The 20,656-nt window shown below is 55.9% G+C and overlaps 2 protein-coding genes and 1 long non-coding RNA gene across 3 annotated transcripts; 1 reads left to right on the top strand and 2 right to left on the bottom strand.

Moving 5' to 3' along the window:
- Nucleotides 1-9,373: 9,373 nt before the first annotated feature.
- Prr22 (proline rich 22) lies at nucleotides 9,374-11,232 on the bottom strand. Its single transcript, XM_006982271.4, has 3 exons — nucleotides 11,024-11,232; nucleotides 10,875-10,940; nucleotides 9,374-10,467 (listed from the first exon to the last, which is right to left on the bottom strand). Exons 1-3 carry the CDS (start codon nucleotides 11,133-11,135, stop codon nucleotides 9,389-9,391), a joined length of 1,257 nt encoding a protein of 418 aa, XP_006982333.1. The 5' UTR covers nucleotides 11,136-11,232; the 3' UTR covers nucleotides 9,374-9,388.
- LOC121825000 (uncharacterized) lies at nucleotides 10,462-11,585 on the top strand. Its single transcript, XR_006067021.2, has 2 exons — nucleotides 10,462-10,929; nucleotides 11,312-11,585. It is a non-coding gene; the product is annotated as an uncharacterized LOC121825000 (long non-coding RNA).
- On the bottom strand, nucleotides 11,555-16,503 carry Dus3l (dihydrouridine synthase 3 like). Its single transcript, XM_006982270.4, has 13 exons — nucleotides 16,305-16,503; nucleotides 15,440-15,725; nucleotides 14,212-14,715; nucleotides 13,604-13,645; nucleotides 13,357-13,509; nucleotides 13,092-13,208; nucleotides 12,865-12,930; nucleotides 12,650-12,760; nucleotides 12,456-12,552; nucleotides 12,255-12,330; nucleotides 11,957-12,145; nucleotides 11,736-11,864; nucleotides 11,555-11,660 (listed from the first exon to the last, which is right to left on the bottom strand). Exons 1-13 carry the CDS (start codon nucleotides 16,397-16,399, stop codon nucleotides 11,588-11,590), a joined length of 1,938 nt encoding a protein of 645 aa, XP_006982332.1. The 5' UTR covers nucleotides 16,400-16,503; the 3' UTR covers nucleotides 11,555-11,587.
- Between the last annotated feature and the right edge of the window lie 4,153 nt (nucleotides 16,504-20,656).

Below are 20,656 nucleotides of genomic sequence, written 5' to 3'. Positions count from 1 at the left end.
AGAAAAGCCAAATTAATTAAGGGACTATTCTATTACTACTAATCTCAATTCTTTGATTCTATTCTGATTCTTTAAACTTTTGTTAAAGTATGAATTTTATATCAAAATTTACAAGATTTTTATATATATACAAATTAAACTTTGTTAAGATATTAATGGTCATATAGAGTACTAACTAATTCTAGAAAAAAGGTTTCAATTAGCTGCTTATACATGTCTTTGTGTTCAAGTCTCTTATCAGTTTTCTACAGGAAATCACGGCCAGACCTAACATCAACTGAAGTCTCCAGGAAGAAGATGGGGCCCCACCTCAACAACAATTCCACGCGGACAATAATAATATCACAAAGCTGACAAACATCATCTACAGATCAGCTTTGGACTACAAAGTGTTCAGAGCAATTCTGAGATGACTAGCTGAGATGATCCAGTCTCAAAGACTACTTGAATAAGGACTTGAGATAACAAACTTTGGCATTATGCTCAAACTGGACAACAAAGGATATAGCTACCTTCCCTAGAATTTGACAATTAATCCCAAATTTTTCTTTTCAGGATAAAGATACCTTGGCCCATACCCAGCAGGAAGCAATTTTAAGAATACAACGCCCGATTTAGAGATTCAAGATGGCGGAGACAAGCAGACGCAGGTAGGCCTGTGGCAGCGGCCCGCGGAGGTAGACGGGTCTGGCGGCAGCGGCCGACAGGGACATTCAGTCCCGGCGGCAGCTGGCGGAGACATTCAGGCCCAGCGGTGGCCCACAGAGGTGGACAGGCCCTGTGGCGGAGATGAGCAGACGGAGGTGGACGGGCCCGGCGGCAGCGGCCGACAGAGACATTCAGGCCCGTTGACGGTCCACAGAAGTAGACAGGCCACGCGGCGGAGACAGGCGAACGCAGGTCAGCGACCTGCGGAGGTGGATGGGCCCGGTGGCAGCAGCCGACAGAGACATACAGGCCTGGTGGCAACCAGCAGAGACATACAGGCCCGGTGGTGGCCCACAGAGGTGGATGGGCCCGGCGGCAGTGACAAGCAGAGGTGGGTAGGCCCGCGGCGGCAGCCGGCAGAGACATACAGGCCCGGTGGTGGCCTGCAGAGGCAGACAGACCCAGCGGCAGCTGACAGGGACATACAGGCCCGGCAGCAGAGACAAGTGGACGCAGGTGGGCCTGTGGCGGCGGGCCACAGGGGTGGACAGGCCCGGGGACAGAGAGGGGTGGATGCACCTTGGAACGGGGACGCCCCTAGCCCCAACACCTGGGGAAGAGGCTATCTCCGTGGGTCGGAACCAGGGCGAGTCTGGGCACTCTGTCTGGGGACAACCCAGGGCCCAGCTGCTGATCCTGTGAAACCCAACAACGTGGAGGTGTTGGTGAGACTACCCTGCTCAGCTGAAACCCATCTGGGAGAAGATTCAGATGCCTACAGTTTGAAGTCTGAAGAAACAAGATCAGCTGAGGAGTTGACAAATGAACAAAACGTGACCTGGGAACACAGAAGAAGGCGCTGCCCAGCCACCAAACCAGATCACCAGAATCATAAGTATATACTTCACCGATTGAAATCAGCTGCCCCTGAAGAAACAATCCAATAGCACCAATTTAACCAAGAACCCCTACTAAACCAAGACTAAAAATTAGAACAAGAGAGGCACTCTCAGACACAGACACCACCTGCACCGCACAGAGGAAAAGATGAGTAGACGCCAGCACAAAAATACAGGCAACAACATAAAGACCTATATGGCAACATCAGAACCTAGTGATTCTACACCTGCAAGACCTGAACATACCAAGACAGAAGAAACAGAAGAAATCAACCCTAAAAACGACTTTAAGAAGATGATAGAGGCCCTTAAAGAAGAAATAAAACATTCCCTCAATGAGAAAATAAAAACTTTCCTTAAAGAGGAAATGAAAAACTACCTTAAAGAGGAAATAAAAACTTTCCTTAAAGAGGAAATGAAAAACTCTCTTAAAGAGGAAATAAAAACTTCCCTTAAAAAGGAAATGAAAAACTCCATTAAAGAGGAAATAAAAAAGCTCCCTTAAAGAAATGGAAGAAAAAATGAACAAAAAATGGGAAGAAATCAAATCAAGCCAAGAAAAAGCAATTAAACGGATGAAAGAAACATTCCAAGATATGAAAAATGAATTTGAGACAATAAAGAAAACACATGCTGAGGGAATGCTGGAAATAGAAATCCTGACTAAACGAACAGGAACTACAGAAACAAGCATAACCAACCAATTGCAAGAGATGGAACAGAGAATCTCTGACACTGAAGACACGATAGAGAAAATAGATTCGTCAGTCAAAGAAAACACTAAAGACAAAAAAGTCGTAACACAAAACGTCCAGGAAATTTGGGACACCATGCAAAGACCAAACCTAAGAATAATAGGGATAGAAGAAGGAGAAGAATACCAACTCAAAGGCACAGAAAATATATTCAACAAAATCATAGAAGAAAACTTTCCTAACCTAAAGAAAGAAATACCTATGAAGATACAAGAAGCTTACAGAACACGGAATAGGCTGGATCCAAAAAAAAAAGTCCCCTCGCCACATAATAATCAAAACACTAAACACACAGAACAAAGAAAAAATATTAAGAGCCACAAAGGAAAAAGACCAAGTAACATATAAAGGTAAACCCATCAGAATAACACCAGACTACTCAATAGAGACTATGAAAGATAGAAGATCATGGACAAACCTCATGCAGACACTAAGAGACCACGGATGCCAACCCAGACTATTATACCCAGCAAAACTCTTAATCACCATAGGCAGAGTAAATAAAATATTCCAGGATAAAACCAGATTTAATCAATATCTGTCTACAAACCCAGCCCTACAGAAAGCACTAGAAGGGAAAATTCAACCCAAAGAAGCTAAACACATCCATGAAAAATCAAGCAATAGATAATCCCACACCAACATACACCACAGAAGGACAACACAACACAACCACAAAAAATAACAGGAATTAACAATCACTGGTCATTAATATCCATCAATATCAATAGTCTCAACTCACCTATAAAAAGACATAGGCTAACAGAATGGATAAGAAAACAGAACCCATCTGCTGCATACAAGAAACACACCTTAACTTCAAAGATAGACACTACCTCTGAGTAAAGGGCTGGGAAAAGGCTTTCCAAGCAAATGGACCTAAGAAACAAGCTGGTGTAGCTATCCTAATATCTAGAGAAAAAGGATGTTTCAAAAGAGAAGAAGTCTTGTGGCAATGCCTCAGTGGTCTAGGTAACTACCAGAATTCGGAAATCCGCGACGGAGACTAAGGCAGCAGAGATCTAGAGTGGAGTGCTGAGTTCTGGCAAACAGCTGCATCTTTCTTCCAATAAGTACCTGAACAGGGCTGATGTGAATTATGTACAGTCCAGATTTTAAGAATCATACTCTCTCAGGGATCTCCACAAACTAGTGGGTGTCCTCCCTCGCTGGCCCTGTGAGACAGTCTCTGTACAGGAGAGGCCTCACGTGACTTTGTCTCTGGTGTTCCTCTGGGGACATCTGTGTGAGAGACTGTATGCTCCAGAACCAGCTCTCGTGTCCTTTGGCAATGCCAGAGTGTGAAATAGTCCAACGTGGGAAACAAAAGATGATCCCAATCGGGAATCGTGACATTTTTTTTTTTTGATGATGGTCATGTTCTGTTTTGAAATAACCTCTGTGTATTTCATTTATTTTCTTTTACCTGGCGATCTCTGAGCAGGCTTCAGATTTTGACAGTTGATGAAAGATACGACAAGCATTAATGTGTGGGTGAAAAGCTTGGTGAAATTCTAAGTGAAGTTTTAGTTAAAGTTGGTTGAACTTGGGATTGACTGGGAGGCCAAAGATTTAAAAAGCAGAAGATTCTCTCAAGACACAAGTTGTGTGATAATAGTGTGTTTTGTGTGTGTGAATGAGAATTTGTAAATGTTGAATTCTAGGCTCCGACAATCATTGTCAGTGCAGATCAAGCTGCAAGTATTTATGTTTTAAAACTTAAATTATAAAGCTAGTAACGTCTTTCTAACAACTAGTTTTAATGTTTATGAGCATATTTTACCTACGTTACCTTTTCAGGATGTTGAGAAAGATGCATCATAAGCACAAGCTGGAGGCTGGGGGCTAGATGGTTTTGAGGAAGAGGTCTTGGTGGACTCTTTCATAGAGCAAAGGGAAGCAATGCCTTCTGGGAAATGAGCTAAGTTTTAATCTAGTCTTTAAGATTAGAAGTCAAAAACAAAAATATTAAGGAAATGAAAACCTAATTGATCTTTGAAGTATTGTTATGTGGAATTGAGTGGGACTTTTGAGGCCTTTCTTCCAGAAAACAAGGACTTGGTTGTCAGGCCTATATTAGGCCTAAACCTTGGTGCCATGTAGTTGTACTTAAATCATTTCAATGGAAAGTGTCTTAGTGATTGGAACTTCTAGTGCAGTTTGGAGTTCTTCCATTTGAAAAATGTGATATTTACATGGGATTGTTTGAATCTTGTTTTCTAGTCCCTCCCCATCACCACCCTCATAGTCTGAAGGTAGATTTTTCTCTTGATAAAGGAACAAAAAAAGTGAACATCTTGTTTGTAAATAGGTATCTAGTAACTAGTGGTAAACTTGAAATGGTAGAATTCTTTAAAGCCTAATTCTAGGTAGCCTTAAGAAAATGTATCTTAATTATTTTTGAACCTGTATTCACCTTGTTTTTTTTCAAATATCTTAAGTTATATTTTCTTTTTCAGAGCTGCTTCTTATTTGGGGCTACTTTTTTTTTTTTAATTAAGGCGTAATTCATAAAAGGGTATATTGTTTTGATGAGACTTTTTACAACTGTGGCTGGATGTCTTTCTTTAGTCTTCCAAGAAGGGCCATTTTACTTTTTTAGAGTTACTTTTTAAAGTCATGAGGTCAACAACGTGGACTACTATGCATGTAAGTGCTAATGCAAATTAAAACCCAAGTTGACCTCCAGCAGCAGTTCATTCTATGTTGACAGTGAGAGAACACTTTGCCTGTTAGGATACTGTTACTCGTGGACTGAAATGCTGAAGAAACCCCTCCCCCTATTTTGTTTTTTGCAAAAATCAAGGTATATTCTAGGGTTTCCTGGTTGACCTCAACAGATAAACTGAGATGATAGTCTTAGTTCAGAAATGATCTGAATGTAGATTTACAGTCTACGTGTACAGCTGGCTAAGTGAGATCGCTTTCACAGTTCTGCATGTATCCCATTGGCTCCCCATTAGTCACTGAACTCTTAAAACTGGTATTATAACATTATCACAATGTTTTGCGCCAATTTTATAAACTTTACAGTGCAATATGTGTTCCTTTTCTGAGGCAAACCAAAGGTATATTTCTCAAGGTTCTGCTGCTATCAGCAGCGTTGATGGAGGATTTTTTATACATTTGTAATAGATAGAAATAAACCAGAAAAAAAGAAGAAAAAAAAAGTGATGGAGGAAAAAGTGAACACTGCAAGAATACTCAAAAGGGCTGAGAGTTGCAAATGCCAAGAATGGCTTTGCATAGTAAATGGAATAGAACAGCTCTGAACTATAGCTTACTTTTCCTGGTTTGGTCTGACAGAATGATTGAATGCTTTTGTACAAAAATCAGAGCCTTAAAAACAAGGATTTGGTGAGATTGTAAAATGGTGTGCCACTTTGGCAAAACAGTTTGGTGGTTGGTCAAAATGCAAAACATTGTTACTCTGTTACTCAACAATTCTACCCTTAGGAATATATCCTCAAACTACTGAAAATGTGCACCTATGAAACATGTACATGAAAGTTTACAGCAGTGTGTTGCTAATAGTAAAAAAGTTAAAACAACTCAAATAGCTATCAAATACTGGAGAGAAATAAAATGTGGCTTATTCATACAATAGAATATTAGTAAGACATAAAAATGAATGAGAAACTGACAGATTAAATGACTTTGGTGAACCTTCATAATTTCATTTGTAGATCTTTCTATTTCTAGTATATAAATACATTTGGGGTTATAAATTATAAATGTACTGCCTCCTGTCAACATTGTATACTTCTATTTGATGATTTCTGTGTCAAACATTATATGGAAATGTTTCCAAGTATTTTCTGTATTAACTGTGAATGAATAGAACAAAATAAATTGCCTGTGATGGAAAAATAAATAAATAAATAAATAAATAAACAAACAAATAAATAAATAAATAAAAAGACGGTTACACCTACAGCTCGGCATTGCCCTTCAGACATTCGGGGCCTAACCTTCAACCAAGTGTCTTCCCTTTGGAAAGTGGGCCGGGTTGTTTTCTGGGGCAATGTTAGTTATTTGGATTAAGATGAGAGAGAGAGACAGATGTGCTCAGGCCTGCGGAAAGACAGGTGCATAAAGAGAGTCGGGAAATATAGCACCAGCTTATAAAGGCTGGGCTGCGCCTGCGCACACTCCACGCACCACGCATGCACGTAGATCACATGGTTGCACTGCATGCTTTACGCAACCACACAAAGCCATGGGGTCCTGGTCACACGAGACGTTTTGACCTGGGAATGGCTATTTTTACCCAGAAATGGCTAGGCGGAAGTGTCTAGATCCGGGCTTGCGCAACCATGCCCAACCGCATTGTGAATCTATCAGGCAAGCTCCCAGATACTTTGGAGCACTAATTGGCAGGGGATTGTGTGCAATGTGAAGCCAGAGGAGGAAGTTGGAGGACAATCTCTTACTGAAACTGCAATTAGGCTGATGGCCACCAACACCCAACAGTCCCGTCTCCATTCCTGTGGTGCTTGGATTATCAGTATGTTTTCAAAGATAAGGTCTCACTATGAAGGTGGGCTGGAATTATGTAGCCCAGGCTGGCCTCAAACTCACAGAGAACTGCCTGCCTCTGCCTCCTGAGTGCTGGTCCTTAAGGCTATGTAGGAGCAGATGATCCTCCTGCCTCCACTTAGCTGCCATACCGTTTATGTGGTGCTGGGGGTTGACCCAGGACTTCATGCATGCCCGCTGAAGGCTCTGTCCAGCACGCTCCAGCCCCTTGTTTATCTCAATCCATACTTTTTCCAGAGGAGCTTCCTGGAGGTCCCCCAGCCGGATGAGGAGCACTTCCATGCCGCACGGTGTTCCCCACCCACGATTCACAGCTCTCATGTGCAAGCCCACCCACCGATCTCCAATCAAATAGCTGTATCTCCCAAACCCGTCACCCTGTACCTAGCCAGCACTGGAGGGGAGGAGGAGCCAGGAGTGACCCTGGGAAGGTGGGGGAGGGGCTCTGGCCGACAGCACTGGGCAGCCAGCAAGGCAGGGAGCTCCAGCTCTCACAGGACGCTGTTGGTGGAATTAAGGTGGGCTGCTCAGTGGGCAGAGCGTCTGCCTGCCACACAGGAGGCCCTGAGCTCAGGCACAGACCTGTCAACCCAGCACTCTGCAGGTGGAGGCGGAAAGAAGACTAGGAGTTCAAGGCCATTCTCAACTACATAGGCTCGAGGCCAGCCTGGGCTACAAGAGACCTGTCTGTCTTTTAAAAAAGAAAAGCAAGTTGGGCATGGTTATGGTGGTATTCTATTTGTACTGAAATGTGACTTTAGTTGTATGTTAATAAATAAAGTTGCCCAGGGGTCAGAGCTATTAGAGCCATAGCAAGAGCATGGCGGTGGTGGCACACGCCTTTAATCCCAGCACTTGGTAGAAGAGCTAGGTAGATCTCTGTGTGTTCAGGGATATAGCCAGCATTGGAGACATAAGCCTTTAAGACCTGGAGGGCTGTACTTACAGACAGTGACGAGGCAGTCACGTGTTTGGGTTTACAACCAATGAGAAGGCAGAACAGAAAGACTATATAAAGACAAACACACAGGAAGTAGCTCTCCGAAAGAGAGCACCGCAGGAGGAAGGGTGAGATTTTAGCTCTGAGCTCTGACCTCTCGGCTTTCTCTTTTACATTGGTTCTGTGTTTCTTATTTAATAAGACGGTTGGTTACATCTACACATGGTGGTGCATGCCTTGAGGGAGTCTAATCCCTATGAGTTCCAGGCCAGCCAGGGTTACACACTGAGACCCTGTCTCATCTAAACATTTCCAGAGAGGTGGTGAGGGGAGAGCGGGCGGGGACCTTGGGCTCGAGCATGCTGACGGACTAGTGAGTCGTGACTGTGCGGAGTCAGGGGACAGCTTTGTGGACTGGCTCTCCCTTCCCACCTTCACCCCAGAGCCCACACCTGCTCCACAAACAAGCCCAGGGTTCCTGCGGTCAACCAGCCTGTCACGCCCTCCCCAGCAGCCATGCTGAGGCTGAGCCCACCTCTTAGATACCCCCAGACGGCAGCAGTGACCTCTCTGCCTTCGTGGGGGACAGGCGGGGTGTGGAGAGCTGGCAGGAGCGAGCAGGGGGATCCACCCCCCGGGCCTGCCCTGCACAGCAGTCCCAGGCAGGTGTCCACTCCTCTCTGGACTAGCAGACATACAAGGGGACCCATTTAGTGCAGGGTCTGGGCGGAAGAGAACACGCCACTTCTCAGGAGGCCTCCCAACATGGCCAGCCCCAAGGTGACTGATTTTCTCGCTGAAGACAGTGTCGTGTAGCCCAGGCTAGCCTTGAAATTCTGACCCTCCTGATTCCTTCCACCTCCTCAGCGCTAGGGTTATCGCCGTGAACCACATACGGTTCATTTAGCATTGGGGATGGAACCCAGGGTCTTGTGTGTAGCAACTGAGCCCCAAGCACCCTACCCACTGAGCCCCAAGCACCCTACCCACTGAGCCCCAAGCACCCTACCCACTGAGCCCCAACACCCTACCCACTGAGCCCCAACACCCTATCCACTGAGCCCCAAGCACCCTACCCACTGAGCCCCAAGCACCCTACCCACTGAGCTACAAGCACCCTACCCACTGAGCCCCAAGCACCCTACCCACTGAGCCCCAACACCCTATCCACTGAGCCCCAAGCACCCTACCCACTGAGCTACAAGCACCCTACCCACTGAGCCCCAAGCACCCTACCCACTGAGCTACAAGCACCCTACCCACTGAGCCCCAAGCACCCTACCCACTGAGCCCCAACACCCTACCCACTGAGCCCCAACACCCTATCCTACTGAGCTACAAGCCAGCCCTGTGTCCTCATTTCTTTTAGACGGGGTCATCCTTTGTGACCCTGACTGACCTCAGCTCCCCTGCCCCAGCCTCCTGAGTGCAGGGTGACAGTTCAGATCCAACCCTGACACCTGACACTCAATTCTGAGGTTCTCAGCTCGACTCTGAACGCCTCTGGTGACTGCCAGGTCCCCCCTGGCTTCACCATGCAGTCCGAGCAGCCTTGCCGGGCCACGGCAACAGGACCGGGGTCCACACACAGCCGAGATCAAATTGCTTTAATTGGGGGCAGCTCCAGGGTCCGGCCTGGGTCCTGGGGCAGCAGTGCCAGCCGGGCCCGCTGCGGTCTGCCTGTGCCTGCCACCTGGTTTCCCTCTCTTGGTAGACGTGGTGGTCGTCTTCCCTGACTGATGGGACCGCAGGCCAGGGGCCACCGTGTCGGCGACAGGGACCCCCACGTGGGGCAGCAGCTCATCGTCCAGGGCCTTGAAGCTGAAAACGTAGTCCACGCTGGCCACGGCATCCAGGACCTCAGGGACGCCGTAATCGAAGGACAGGAGCTCGTCCGGCAGGTGCAGGGAGCGGATGTCCGCCGTGCGGTCGTCCCCACCGCCGCCACTGTCCCGCGGGCCAGGCCCGGGCCCCCTGTGCAGGGCCACCTCCGGTTCAGGGCCACCAGGGAGACAATCGAAAAGTTTCATGGCATCTTCTAGGAGGACCTTGTCCGGTAGGAAGAAAGCATGGGCCACCTCGGGAGGCATGGTCTCACCTGAGCCCATCGGAGTGACGACGTCCACCTCAGCCGCCTTGGGCTCCGCAGGGCCAGGAGGGAAGCGCAGCCCCGGCCTGGCCACAGCATTGCCCTGCAGCTCCCTGGGGGCCTCGATGGGCCTCATGGTCACCTGGGGCCCCGGGAACTGGCTGGCGTGGCCACTGAGATGGCCGTAGGGCCCCGGTGGCAGCGTGTGTGCCGTGGGGACTGTGATGAGCAAGGGAGATGGCTTAGTCTCTTTAGGGGCCGGTGGGGGAACCAGGCCATCTCTGAGCATCTCCATGAAGTTGAGGGGCCCTCCGTCCCCCACGAAGCCCAGCGCCTCGGGCCCCGGCTCCTCGGGGGGAAGATAGTGTGTGAGGTACTGTGGCCCACCGGGGGCCGGCTGGTAGTGGGGGTAGAGCGCAGGCGGAGGCCCCGGGACCTTGAGGTAGGATGGGGCCTCCAGCAGGTAGCCACCGGACAAGGGGGGGCCGCCGGCCACCGCCACCTTGTACAGGGACGACTGGCCAAAGTCAGAGGTGGCCCACTCGATTCGGTAGATGCGAGGGTCGAAGAAGCAGCCGCAGGGAGCCATCTGGAAGCCTGCAGGTGGCGGACACCCTGAGAGGGGTGTCCGTGGGGGAACCAGGACAGGGGATGGGGGGGACTGAGACCCGGGTGCATAGGGCACGGCCCTCACCTCGAAGGTGCCTGTGTACTGGCTTTTGTTAGCAGTCATCTGGGGACTCCTGGAGGGCAAGACACCTGGAGACTGCTGGGGACACCCCTATTCTCAGGGGAGCAGTGACCCGAGTGGCTGGGCCTCGTGGAAAGACTTCCCTAGTGGCAGCTCTTGTCACCTAAGCAAGCCATGACCTGGTCTCTAGGGTCACTCAGAACTGTGGCACATGAGTTAGTAGGGGGGTCTGTCTGGGGTACAGAGGTGACGTGGGTCTCATCTTGGGTCAGGACGGAGCCTGCTCTCGGCTCGCTCGGGTGCTGCCCAGTACCTGCTGGAGGCGCTGAAAGTGCATCCTGGTCTGAGGCGGGAGTCTGATAGAGCAGGTTGGTGCTGGCTGTGGACAAAGGCGTCCGGTGGGTGGGGCAGGCGCCCGGGCCCCACGGCCATCACACACCCCTGCCGCCACCACCACCATACCTACGGTGGAAAGGGGTTCTGGGCCACCTGGCACCTCGGTGCCCTCCAGGCCCCGTGGGCCGAAGCCTTCCTGGGGTATGGCTGGGGGATAGAGAGTTTTGGGGTGCTGCATGGGGGAGAAAGGCCACCCCGGGGGGGCCCGGGTGGCAGCAGAGGCGCCTCGGGGATAGAGTCCCACTGGGTTCTGTTTGCCCTGTTGCTAGGTGGAGGGTTCCAGTTCAGGGGGGGCCACCACTCGGGTTCCGGGTGGGGGTGGGCGGAGGTGACTCCCTCCACTCCCTGGGCCAGGTCCCCCCGATTCACAGCCCCGAGGGTACTGGCCAGCCTAACAGGACAGCCAGGAGTCAGAAGACGGCAAACGGGACCAGGCCAAGGCCAAGGCCACGTCCTAGAAGACGAGGGGAAGATGCCGCCTATGACACCTGAACAAAGCTAAGCATGACAGCAAGAGCGTGGCCAGGCTTCCAGGAGTTCAAGGCCACCCCAGGAAACACAAGGCCTCGTCTCTAAAAACCGACAAAGAAAAAGAAGTTGTAGAAGAATAAAATTTATTGTCTCCGCTGGCTACTTGTAGGCGTTGGCTTTATGCTTGGGCAGGAAGGCGAAGCCAGGCGGGACTGGTCCGAGCAGCATCTCACTGTGAGGACAGGGTGACGACGGGTCAGGCCCGGGCCTCCCAGCATTACCCCACAGAACCCTGGCCAGTGGGTACCTGATGCGAATCCAGTCTGCGGCCTGCTGGCTGGCCATGAGCGTCTCCAGGTGGTCACGTCCTAGGTAGTAGGGGGGCCTCTCATTGATCCTCTGGGGGAGTCGCTCGAGCAGGCCCACGGGCACATACCTGCGGGTCAGGGAGGGCAGGGGAGGCAATAAGGCTGGGTGAGGCCTGAGGCTACAACCCCGGCCCGGGCACTCTCCGCGTTCTGTGCCCACCTGCAAAGAAAGGAGAGCCACTCCAGAAGGAAGCGCCGGGTCCGCTCCACGCCCTGCGTGTCGGAGCCCCAGTGCTCCAGGCCATAGTGCGTGAAGTCCCTCAGGATGTCCAGGCGCTCAGACGACGAGATGTCCCAGTGTCTCTGTTCCTTGATCTCCGTGAAGAGCCAGGGCTTGAGCAGGGCGCCACTGTGGAGGGAGATGGTCAGGGGGACCCAGTGCCTCCCGCCAGCCAGTCACCTCGGCACCTGGGCCTCGCCCTCCCAGCAGCCACTGTCCCAGGCCAGCTGCTGCTCACCGGGCGATCATGACGCCCGCGACGCCCGTCTGCATGGCACAGTTGGCGTCCTCGAATGAGAGAATGTCCCCGTTTCCTGAGGAGACAGGGTGGTCTTGACAGTGGCAGGCCCCATGGTACTGGGGAGGACTTCCCAGGGACCTGGGCTCCCCCGTCTTCCCAGCTGAGAGACACAGCAGGACAGCGGCTCTGGGCACCTACCGAACAGGGGCATGGGGCTGGCCACCTCGGCGCACTGCTTGATGTAGGGCCAGTCGGCCAGCCTGGTGTAGCGCTGTTCCCGGGAGCGGCCGTGGAGCTGGGGGGGTGCAGTGATGAGGATGGAAGGTGGCGGGGTTGGGGGGAGACAGCAGGGAACCAGAGAGAGACAGAAAGCGAGGGACCAGGACACCCACCGTGACCAGTGCGACACCCCAGTCCCGCAGCTCGGGCAGCAGACGGTGTGCCAGGCTCACACGCTCCTGGACACCGGTGCGCATCTTCACCGTCACGGGCACGTCCAGCACCTGCGGGCACGAGGGCAGGGAGGGAGCAGAGAGCAGGCCTGGAGGCCGCACCTCAGAGCCCTGTCGGGGTGCGGAGGGGTATGTCCCTGAAGAGCCCAGGTTACCTCGTTCACGCCCCGCACAATCTGCTGGAACTTGGCTGAGCGATTCATGAGCGCGCAGCCACCACCCTGTGGGACACAGAGACCCTGGTGACCCCACAGGAAATGCAGACACTCCCTGTGGGCGCCCACAGATAGCTGGCTGTGTGGCCCGTGTCCAGGTGGGGACAGCGGGACAGGGTCCTAGGCTGGGCCACACCCTCCAGGCTCCAGAGCCGAGCGGCTGTCACCTTCTTGTAGACGAGGTCGATGGGGCAGCCCACGTTGATATCCACAAAGTCCACGTCGATGGTGCGGTTCAGGAGCTCAGCGCACTTGGTCATGGTGTCGGGGAAGGCGCCCTCCAGCTGCAGCAGGCAGGGTGTGCTCAGTGACCAGCCCGCTGGGGCATCTCACACCACATGGACACCAGGTCGGGGAGGCAGGGCCACAGACCCTGGGCACTGCTCCCCAACATGGCAGCCCCTTCCAACCTCCCTGAGGGCAAACACTGACTTGCACCCCAAAGATGTCCTCGCAGGGGTGGCGCTTGAGCAAGGCCCACTCAGACATCTGGCCCTGCAGCAGGTTGGTGCACACGGCCATCTCTCCGCACGTCACATCCGCACCGAAGCGCTTGCAGATGCGGCGAAAGGGGAGGTTCCCGCACTGCTCAGGACAAGGGCGTGTTCGGGACTCAGGTCACAGAGCAGGGACACTGCTCCAGGGAACCCCTGAGCCACCCACCCCGGCCACCTCCTACCGTGGTGAGCGGAGCAAGGTACAGCTTCCCACTGATATCCAGCTGGAGGGGAGGGAACATCAGATGAAGTCAGGCCTCCTTCCCCACGGTCTAACACACGCTCTCGTCCCCCACACCCAGCGGCCTCCTTCCCCACGGTCTAAAACACGCTCTCCACACACCCAGCGGCCTCCTTCCCCACGGTCTAACACACGCTCTCGTCCCCCACACCCAGCGGCCTCCTTCCCCACGGTCTAACACACACTCTCGTCCCCCACACCCAGCGGCCTCCTTCCCCACGGTCTAAAACACGCTCTCGTCCCCCACACCCAGCGGCCTCCTTCCCCACGGTCTAACACACGCTCTCCACACACCCAGCGGCCCACTGCTCGCTCTACATACACCACGTGCATTCCTCTTAGGGGAAAAGCTCATCAGTGCCCAGTCTCCTACACAGGAGAGCTTCTAGTCAACCTTTCAAAGCCCAGTCTCAATGCCCTCCCTTTCAGGAGCGCTCCACGTTGCCCCCTCACTCCCCAGCCCCGATCCTCCAGGACTCTTCAGGCTCCTTCTGCTGAGGCAAGGCTGTGGCCAGCACTGGAGCTCCGCCGCCATGCCTGCACGCTTACCTGCTTCTTCTCGCAGGGTCGCAGCCGAATGATGTCCTCGTCTGTCAAGGGGCCACAGGTGGACACAGGGCTGCCACGCGGGGTGCCGGCCCCTCCCGTAGTATCCAGCGGGGCATGGCAGCTATTCTGCTCTGGGGTAGCCGTGGCTACCGTGGTCTCAGGGATGCCCGCGGGCCTGGGGCTCTGGGTGAGGCGGCGCAGGGCCTGCTCGGCTCGCTCGAAGCACACCTGTCGCTTCCGCAGCTGCTGCTGCAGGGCCCTGTTCAGGCCGTTGCGCACTGGAGGGAGGTGCACGCAGCGAGCGACCACCTCCTCCTGCACCAGGTTCTGACCCCCGGGCCCCAGGTGTGCCCCGGCAAAGCGACAGGTCACGCCGTAAGGGCACCGGCCAAAGGTGTCGTAGAGCACGCAGCGGGGGCCCAGGTCCGCCGGTTTGCTCTCCAGGTAGCGCCCCACGTCATGCAGGAAGCGGCAGCGGTCACCAAATGCACATGTGGCTGACTCCTGGGGGGGACATGAGGGAGGGGCCCGGAGAGGGAGAGTAGCCAGGGTGGCTGCAAGGATTATTCTCCCAGTCACGTGTCCCCAAGTGTCCCCAGCTCTGAAACTGGCACCGTGTCAGGCTCACGTGAGACAGAACATCAGCTGAGGTCAGGAGCACTGGCTGCTCCTGACACCACCAGGTCTGACTCCCAGCACCCATGTTGAGGCTCACAACAGCCTGTGACTCCAGTTCCAGGGCATCCAATGCCCTCTTTAAAAAATACCTGAGTAAAAATAGGTCTTTCAGCTGGGCAATGGTGGCGCACGCCTTTAATCCCAGCACTCGGGAGGCAGAGCCAGGCGGATCTCTGTGAGTTCGAGGCCAGCCTGGTCTACAGAGTGAGATCCAGGAAAGGCAACAAAGCTACCCAGAGAAACCCTGTCTCGAAAAACAAAAAGAAAGTAGGTCTCTTTGGGCACAGCATCATGGTACAGATTCATCAGACCGGCATGGGCCATACAGAGAAACCATGTGTCAAAAGACACAAAAATGCCAGTGTGGCCTGCAGACACCAGCCCGGCAGCGGCAGCGAGCAGGCTGAGGGCAGGCGACCCTGAAGGCAGCACTATGCCCCAGGGAGAAGCCAAGGCACTGCTAGGCCAAGGGCCATGTGCATCTCACCGCAAAGCAGCCGCAGGCTTTGAGGTGCCAGGCCCAGGGAGCCTCGCCCAGCGCCGTTCTCACCTGGAGGAGGGACGGGCAGAGCCTCTCCTTATCATAGTGCGTTGGCTTCACATGGGGCCGGCTTTTGTTCTGGCCACGGGCTCTCTTGGGCGCCTGTTGTTGCTCAGGGGGCTCAGCCGTCGCCTCTGCCTTCCCATTCTCCTGCCCATCTTCCAGGCGAATCCGCTTGGCCTCGGGCTCAGTCAGGTCACTGCCCTCGGGGTCTCCTTCGGGCGTTTCCTGGCAGGCATCCTCCCGCTGGTCTGCGTCCAGGTACTGGTGGAACCGTTCCTTGGTAGTGCGGTACCTGCCAGAGAGGGAGAGGCTCGGGCTGGCACAGTGAAGGGGGCCTGGGGACCAGTGTTGGCACGCTTCTGCAGACAGGAGGCGCGCTGCTTAGAACCAGCCCTCACCTTGGGGCATCCCAGTGACTGGGGGACACCTACTTTGCATTTGAAGGACCTGTGTCTCTGCTCAGAGAATTGCACTGTTACAGGTTGTGATGCACAAATAACAACAATCACGTTAGACCACAGAGAGACTACAAGTCCCAGCATGCTTGGCGGGTAGACCCAAGCCGCCACGCTTCCCAAGAAGCCTTTCGGCCCGCTTACGGAGCTGCAGTCTGGAAGTGGCAATCCATTTGTGGGCCCGTGCCAGGGAAACTACAAGTCCCAGCATGCACCGCGGGCCTCGCGGCTGAGTCCCCACGCCGTGTCTAAAGCGTGTGGCAGCCGTCAACGTGTTCCTCTCCGCAGAGACAGCGGCGCCGCCGGGCCGCCCTTCTCCAGGACACCGCCACACCTCCCGGCATGCACCGCTCGCGCCGCGCCACGGACGCCGGGAAAGGCCCCGTCGGCTCCGCCGCCCGCGGCCAGGGACTCACTGAGCTTTAATGGGCGCCACCCCCGGCTCGCACGCGCCGGCCCCGGAGTCGCCGCCGCCGCCGCACTCGGCTGCCGCCTCTGCATCCTCCGCCATCGACGCCCCTCACGCCGGCTCAGTAGTGTGGCAGGAAAGTCTTCCGGGTCGCGTGTCACCCAGAGCTCGCCGAGCGGAGTGCGCATGCTCAGACCGCACCAGTGACGCTGAGGCGCGCGTGCGCACGGCGGTCCCGGGAGTGGGCGGGGCCTCCGGGCGGGCCGGCCGGCGCTGGAGCCGGAAGTGCCCGAGGGTCCCCGCGGGGTTCGCACGCCGGTCACCCGTGGGAAGCGGCGGCTGCAGCTCACCCGGGCGGGCCTCGGACTCACAGCTGTCCTCCTGCCTCCGCCTCGGGGTGCCGGGGTTCAAGGCGTGCGCCAGTGTCGCCCTTCTAAAGCCATTGACGCTTTTAACCCGTGTGCCGCGCGCGCGGCGGTCAGAAGGCACCCGGGGTCCTCGCGTGCTTTGTTCCCGCGTGGGCTGCGGCAGGCGCCGATCTCCAGGACGGCTGGGGAGGTGGCCCGCTGTGCACGAGGCCGGACCCCGCCCTGGTCACCCGGGCACTGGGGGGTGGCGACCGCAGGATCAGGCCGTGCCTGGGTCGGTATCCGAGGCTAGCCCGAGCCGCCGCCCCGGACAGACACGGGCTAGCCCGAGCCGCCGCCCCGGACAGACACGGGCTAGCCCGAGCCACTGTCACGGACAGACACGGGCTAGCCCGAGCTACCGTCCCAGACAGACACGGGCTAGCCCGAGCCGCCGACCCGGACACGGGCTAGCCCGAGCTACCGTCACAGACAGACACGGGCTAGCCCGAGCCGCCGTCCCGGACCCCGGAGACGGGGTCGCACCCTGGGCCCCGGCGCACGAGCTGCACGCCCTGCCCGGGGGACGCGGGCCCGGAGAGGGGCGGGTTAGCGACCTGAGCCTCCGGGGCGCCCCGCCCGTCGCCCCTGCCTCCCCCTGCAGGGCAGCACGGGAGTTGACCCGACTCGCACGGAAAGGCGGGAGGACGCAGTGGGGGAAACTGAGGCCGGCAGAGGGCCGCGGCGTGGATAGCTGCGGGACAGTGCGGACGTTAACCGCGGCGACGGTGCCGTTAGTGAGCGCCTGCTGTGTACCGGAGCCGCGGCGTGCAGCGCTCACGGCGGTGGGAGGACCACGGGGCCGTTAGTGAGCGCCTGCTGTGTACCGGAGCCGCGGCGTGCAGTGCTGACGGCGGTGGGAGGACCATGGTGCCGTTAGTGAGCGCTTGCTGTGTACCGGAGCCGCGGCGTGCAGTGCTCACGGCGGTGGGAGGACCACGGGGCCGTTAGTGAGCGCCTGCTGTGTACCAGAACCGCGGCGTGCAGCGCTCACGGCGGTGGGAGGACGACGGGGCCGTTAGTGAGCGCTTGCTGTGTACCGGAACCGCGGCGTGCAGCGCTCACGGCGGTGGGAGGACGACGGGGCCGTTAGTGAGCGCCTGCTGTGTCCCATCCTGGGCAGACTCCTTGGCCCAGGCCTCGGTCGCCTACCCTGGCCCGTGCCGCCATCCGTGCCCGCCCCGCAGCACCGCCAGAGTCCCGTCCTCGCCACCGAGCCGAAGCTCAGCCCTCCCCACTTCTTGCTGTTCCCTCCTCCAGGGACACCGGCCCACCTGGCAACCCGCCCCTTTCTCCCCGGGCAGTTTCCACACCCAGGGTCACCCCAGCGTTGCCTTTGGGGGAGTCTGTGGCTCCCTGAACCATGGGATCCGGATAATCCCCTGGAGCTGTGGCGAGCCATGCCCAGGCCTGACCTCAGCTAACACCAGGACTCGGGAGGCAGGAGGGAGACTGAGGCACCAAGTGGGCGCAGGGAACACTCGGGGTCCCAGCTGCTGCACCCTCCACCTTCCTCTCTGCCCGGCTCTTCTATTCTTCCTATTTAGCCTCAACAATTTTTCTTTATTTTCATTTTTTTTTTTAAGATAAGGTCTCAGGTAGCCCAGGCTAGCTTCCACCTCACTGTGGCTGCAATGACCTTGACCTCCTGATCCTTCTTCCTCCGCTCTCAAGTGGGTCTGCAACCATGCTCTGCATTCTCTCTCTCCCTCATTTTTGTCTCTTGGTGACAGTCTCACTTTCTATGCCAGGACAACCCCAAACTCGCGGCGGTCCAGCCCCCGCCCGCCTCCGCTTTGGGCTCCCCCCTTCCCTCTCCCCAGGTCTGTGCCCGCCTGCCCACCCCTCCCGCCCCTCTCCCCAGGTCTGTGCCCGCCTGCCCACCCCTCCCGCCCCTCCCCCCAGGTCTGGCAGGTGCAGCCCGGGCTAGGTGCCCACGGCTGGCCTCCCGGATTTGTGTGGCTGCGATTCTTTTATCTGCGTCTGCAGCTGGGTCCTTATCTCGGGGCTGCAGGTCGGGAGCAGGGGGATTAGAGCAGCCGGGGCCAAGCCGGTGGCGGAGAGCCCGCACCCCTGCGAGTGCGCGCGTGCGCACCACGGCCCGCGAGCCAGCAAGCCGCCTCCGGCCCGCCCCCTCCCCGCTCCCCGTCCGGAGCGGTTCCCCAGGTGGCCGGCCTGATGCGTTTCCCACCTTCCTGACCCTGGACCCCCGGGGACCCGGCCTTGACCCCTGACCCAGGGCTGTCGATGGCCCCCAGGGTAACAGCCCGGTCCTGTTTTTACCATCCCCGCCTGGCTCTGCAGTCCGCCCCTTCCTGCCGCCCACGGGCCTCCAGGGTCCCCACACCTCCACCAGAGAGAGAGAGAGATGCCGGAGGCCCCGCTGCGGCTCCCACACTAACAGTCACCCCAAAGTCCCAGACCCAGTGCTACAAACCGTGGAGGCGGGAGGATGGGAGAGTTCCAGGCCAGCCTGGGCTACAGAGCAAAGCCTTGGCAGAGGTCAACCTGGGGCGGGGCTCAGTGGGTAGAGCCCTCGCTGGAATGGCCGAGGCCCTGGTTCCATCCGGAGCACCTCAAAGACCTCTGGGAACATGCCTGGAGGACCAGGAGTTAAGTTCGGGCTGGCCTGGGCTACAGTATGGGATCCTTTCTCAAAAAAACGAAAGTCCAGCTGGGCGGTGGTGGCGCACGCCTTTAATCCCAGCACTCGGGAGGCAGAGCCAGGCGGATCTCTGTGAGTTCGAGGCCAGCCTGGGCTACCGAGTGAGTTCCAGGGAAGGCGCAAAGCTACACAGAGAAACCCTGTCTCAAAAAACAAACAAACAAACAAAAAAAAAAAAAAAAAAAAAAAAAAAACGGAAGTCCATACTAGAAGGGAAGCTCAAGGACACTCCTGTCATATAGAGGGTATCCAAGGCTAGGTCCGGAACACACCTAGGAGCTAGAGCTTCACAGATGGGGAAACTGAGGCTGGGCAATCTCTGTCACCTTGACACCACAAGCACTGTAGGATGGTGGTGCCTGTGAAGTTAACAGTCACATGAGGTGGCCCAGGGGGACAGGACACACTGAGTTCCCACGCACCTTCAACCCGCGCTGGGCTAGTCCCTGGGGGTCCCCCTCGGGGGTGGGGGTCCAGCCCCCACCGGCCGAACCTGGACCAAATCCGAACGCTAAAATGGAAACTTACCCACCAGCCAAGTTCATGCTTTGGCCAGAGGCCGCCAGCCTCCCAAGCCTTGGTCTGGGTCTCCACCCAAGAACAGAGTGCTTCCCCTGGGGAATGGCGGCCTCCAGGAGAGGTCAGGCCGGCTCCAGAGCAGGAGGAGATGGGTGGGAGGACAGGGCGGGACCTTCTGCGGAGTCCCCAAGAAGCCACGGCTCCTTGCTGGGTGGCCCAGACCTGCTGCATAACCTCTCTGAGCCTCAGGTTTCACAACCACCCAGTCTGTCGCCGAGCAGGCCATGTGGCAGGGCAGCGGCGTCACTTGGAGATGTAGGAAGAAGGAGGAAGTCCACCGGGGTGGGGTGGGAGCCACGGCCCCAACTCAGGTTCCTGTCACCTCAGTGGATCAAAGGGCCTGCACATGTCCGAGCCTCTTTGAACCTGTTTCCCCATGTCTAGGCCCTGCTGGGACACCGGGTTCCACCCCACAGTCCCCCCCCCCCCGGTGGGGGACACAGTCCTACGTGGCCTGCGTCCTGAACAAGAGGACTTAACCTAAGATACTGTAAACACCCCCAGCCTCGCTGAGCTCAGCCTCCCGGACAGGACGGCTGTGGCTCTGCTCCGAAGGAGGTGACCAACGGTGCTGGTCTCCATGGAGCACCTCCCTCAGCCAACAAGATCCCTGCGGGGGAGCTGCCGGCCTCATCTTAGCTGGGGGTGGAGGATTCGGGAAGAAGAGGGGTGTGTGCGCGCGTGTGTGTGCCCCAGTTCCCCGCCGAG

This window comes from Peromyscus maniculatus, chromosome 22 (assembly GCF_049852395.1).
Source record: "Peromyscus maniculatus bairdii isolate BWxNUB_F1_BW_parent chromosome 22, HU_Pman_BW_mat_3.1, whole genome shotgun sequence".
NCBI lineage: Eukaryota > Metazoa > Chordata > Mammalia > Rodentia > Cricetidae > Peromyscus > Peromyscus maniculatus.
This window is presented reverse-complemented; position numbering and strand designations above follow the sequence as displayed.

Bases quoted from the DNA above. Each gene is read 5' to 3' on its own strand.
- Prr22 (XM_006982271.4), bottom strand. From the start codon at position 11,135: ATGCAGCACCCCAAAACTCTCTATCCCCCAGCCATACCCCAGGAAGGC. The intron at 10,941-11,023 runs GTATGGTGGTGG...CTTTGTCCACAG, and splicing joins AGAACCCCTTTCCACCGTAG to CCAGCACCAACCTGCTCTAT. The intron at 10,468-10,874 runs GTACTGGGCAGC...CGCCACCTGCAG, and splicing joins ACTTTCAGCGCCTCCAGCAG to GCTTCCAGATGGCTCCCTGC.
- Dus3l (XM_006982270.4), bottom strand. From the start codon at position 16,399: ATGGCGGAGGATGCAGAGGCGGCAGCCGAGTGCGGCGGCGGCGGCGAC. The intron at 13,646-14,211 runs GTAAGCGTGCAG...CCTCCCCTCCAG, and splicing joins GACCCTGCGAGAAGAAGCAG to CTGGATATCAGTGGGAAGCT. The intron at 12,553-12,649 runs GTGGGTGTCCTG...GCACCCCCCCAG, and splicing joins GGGGTGTCGCACTGGTCACG to CTCCACGGCCGCTCCCGGGA.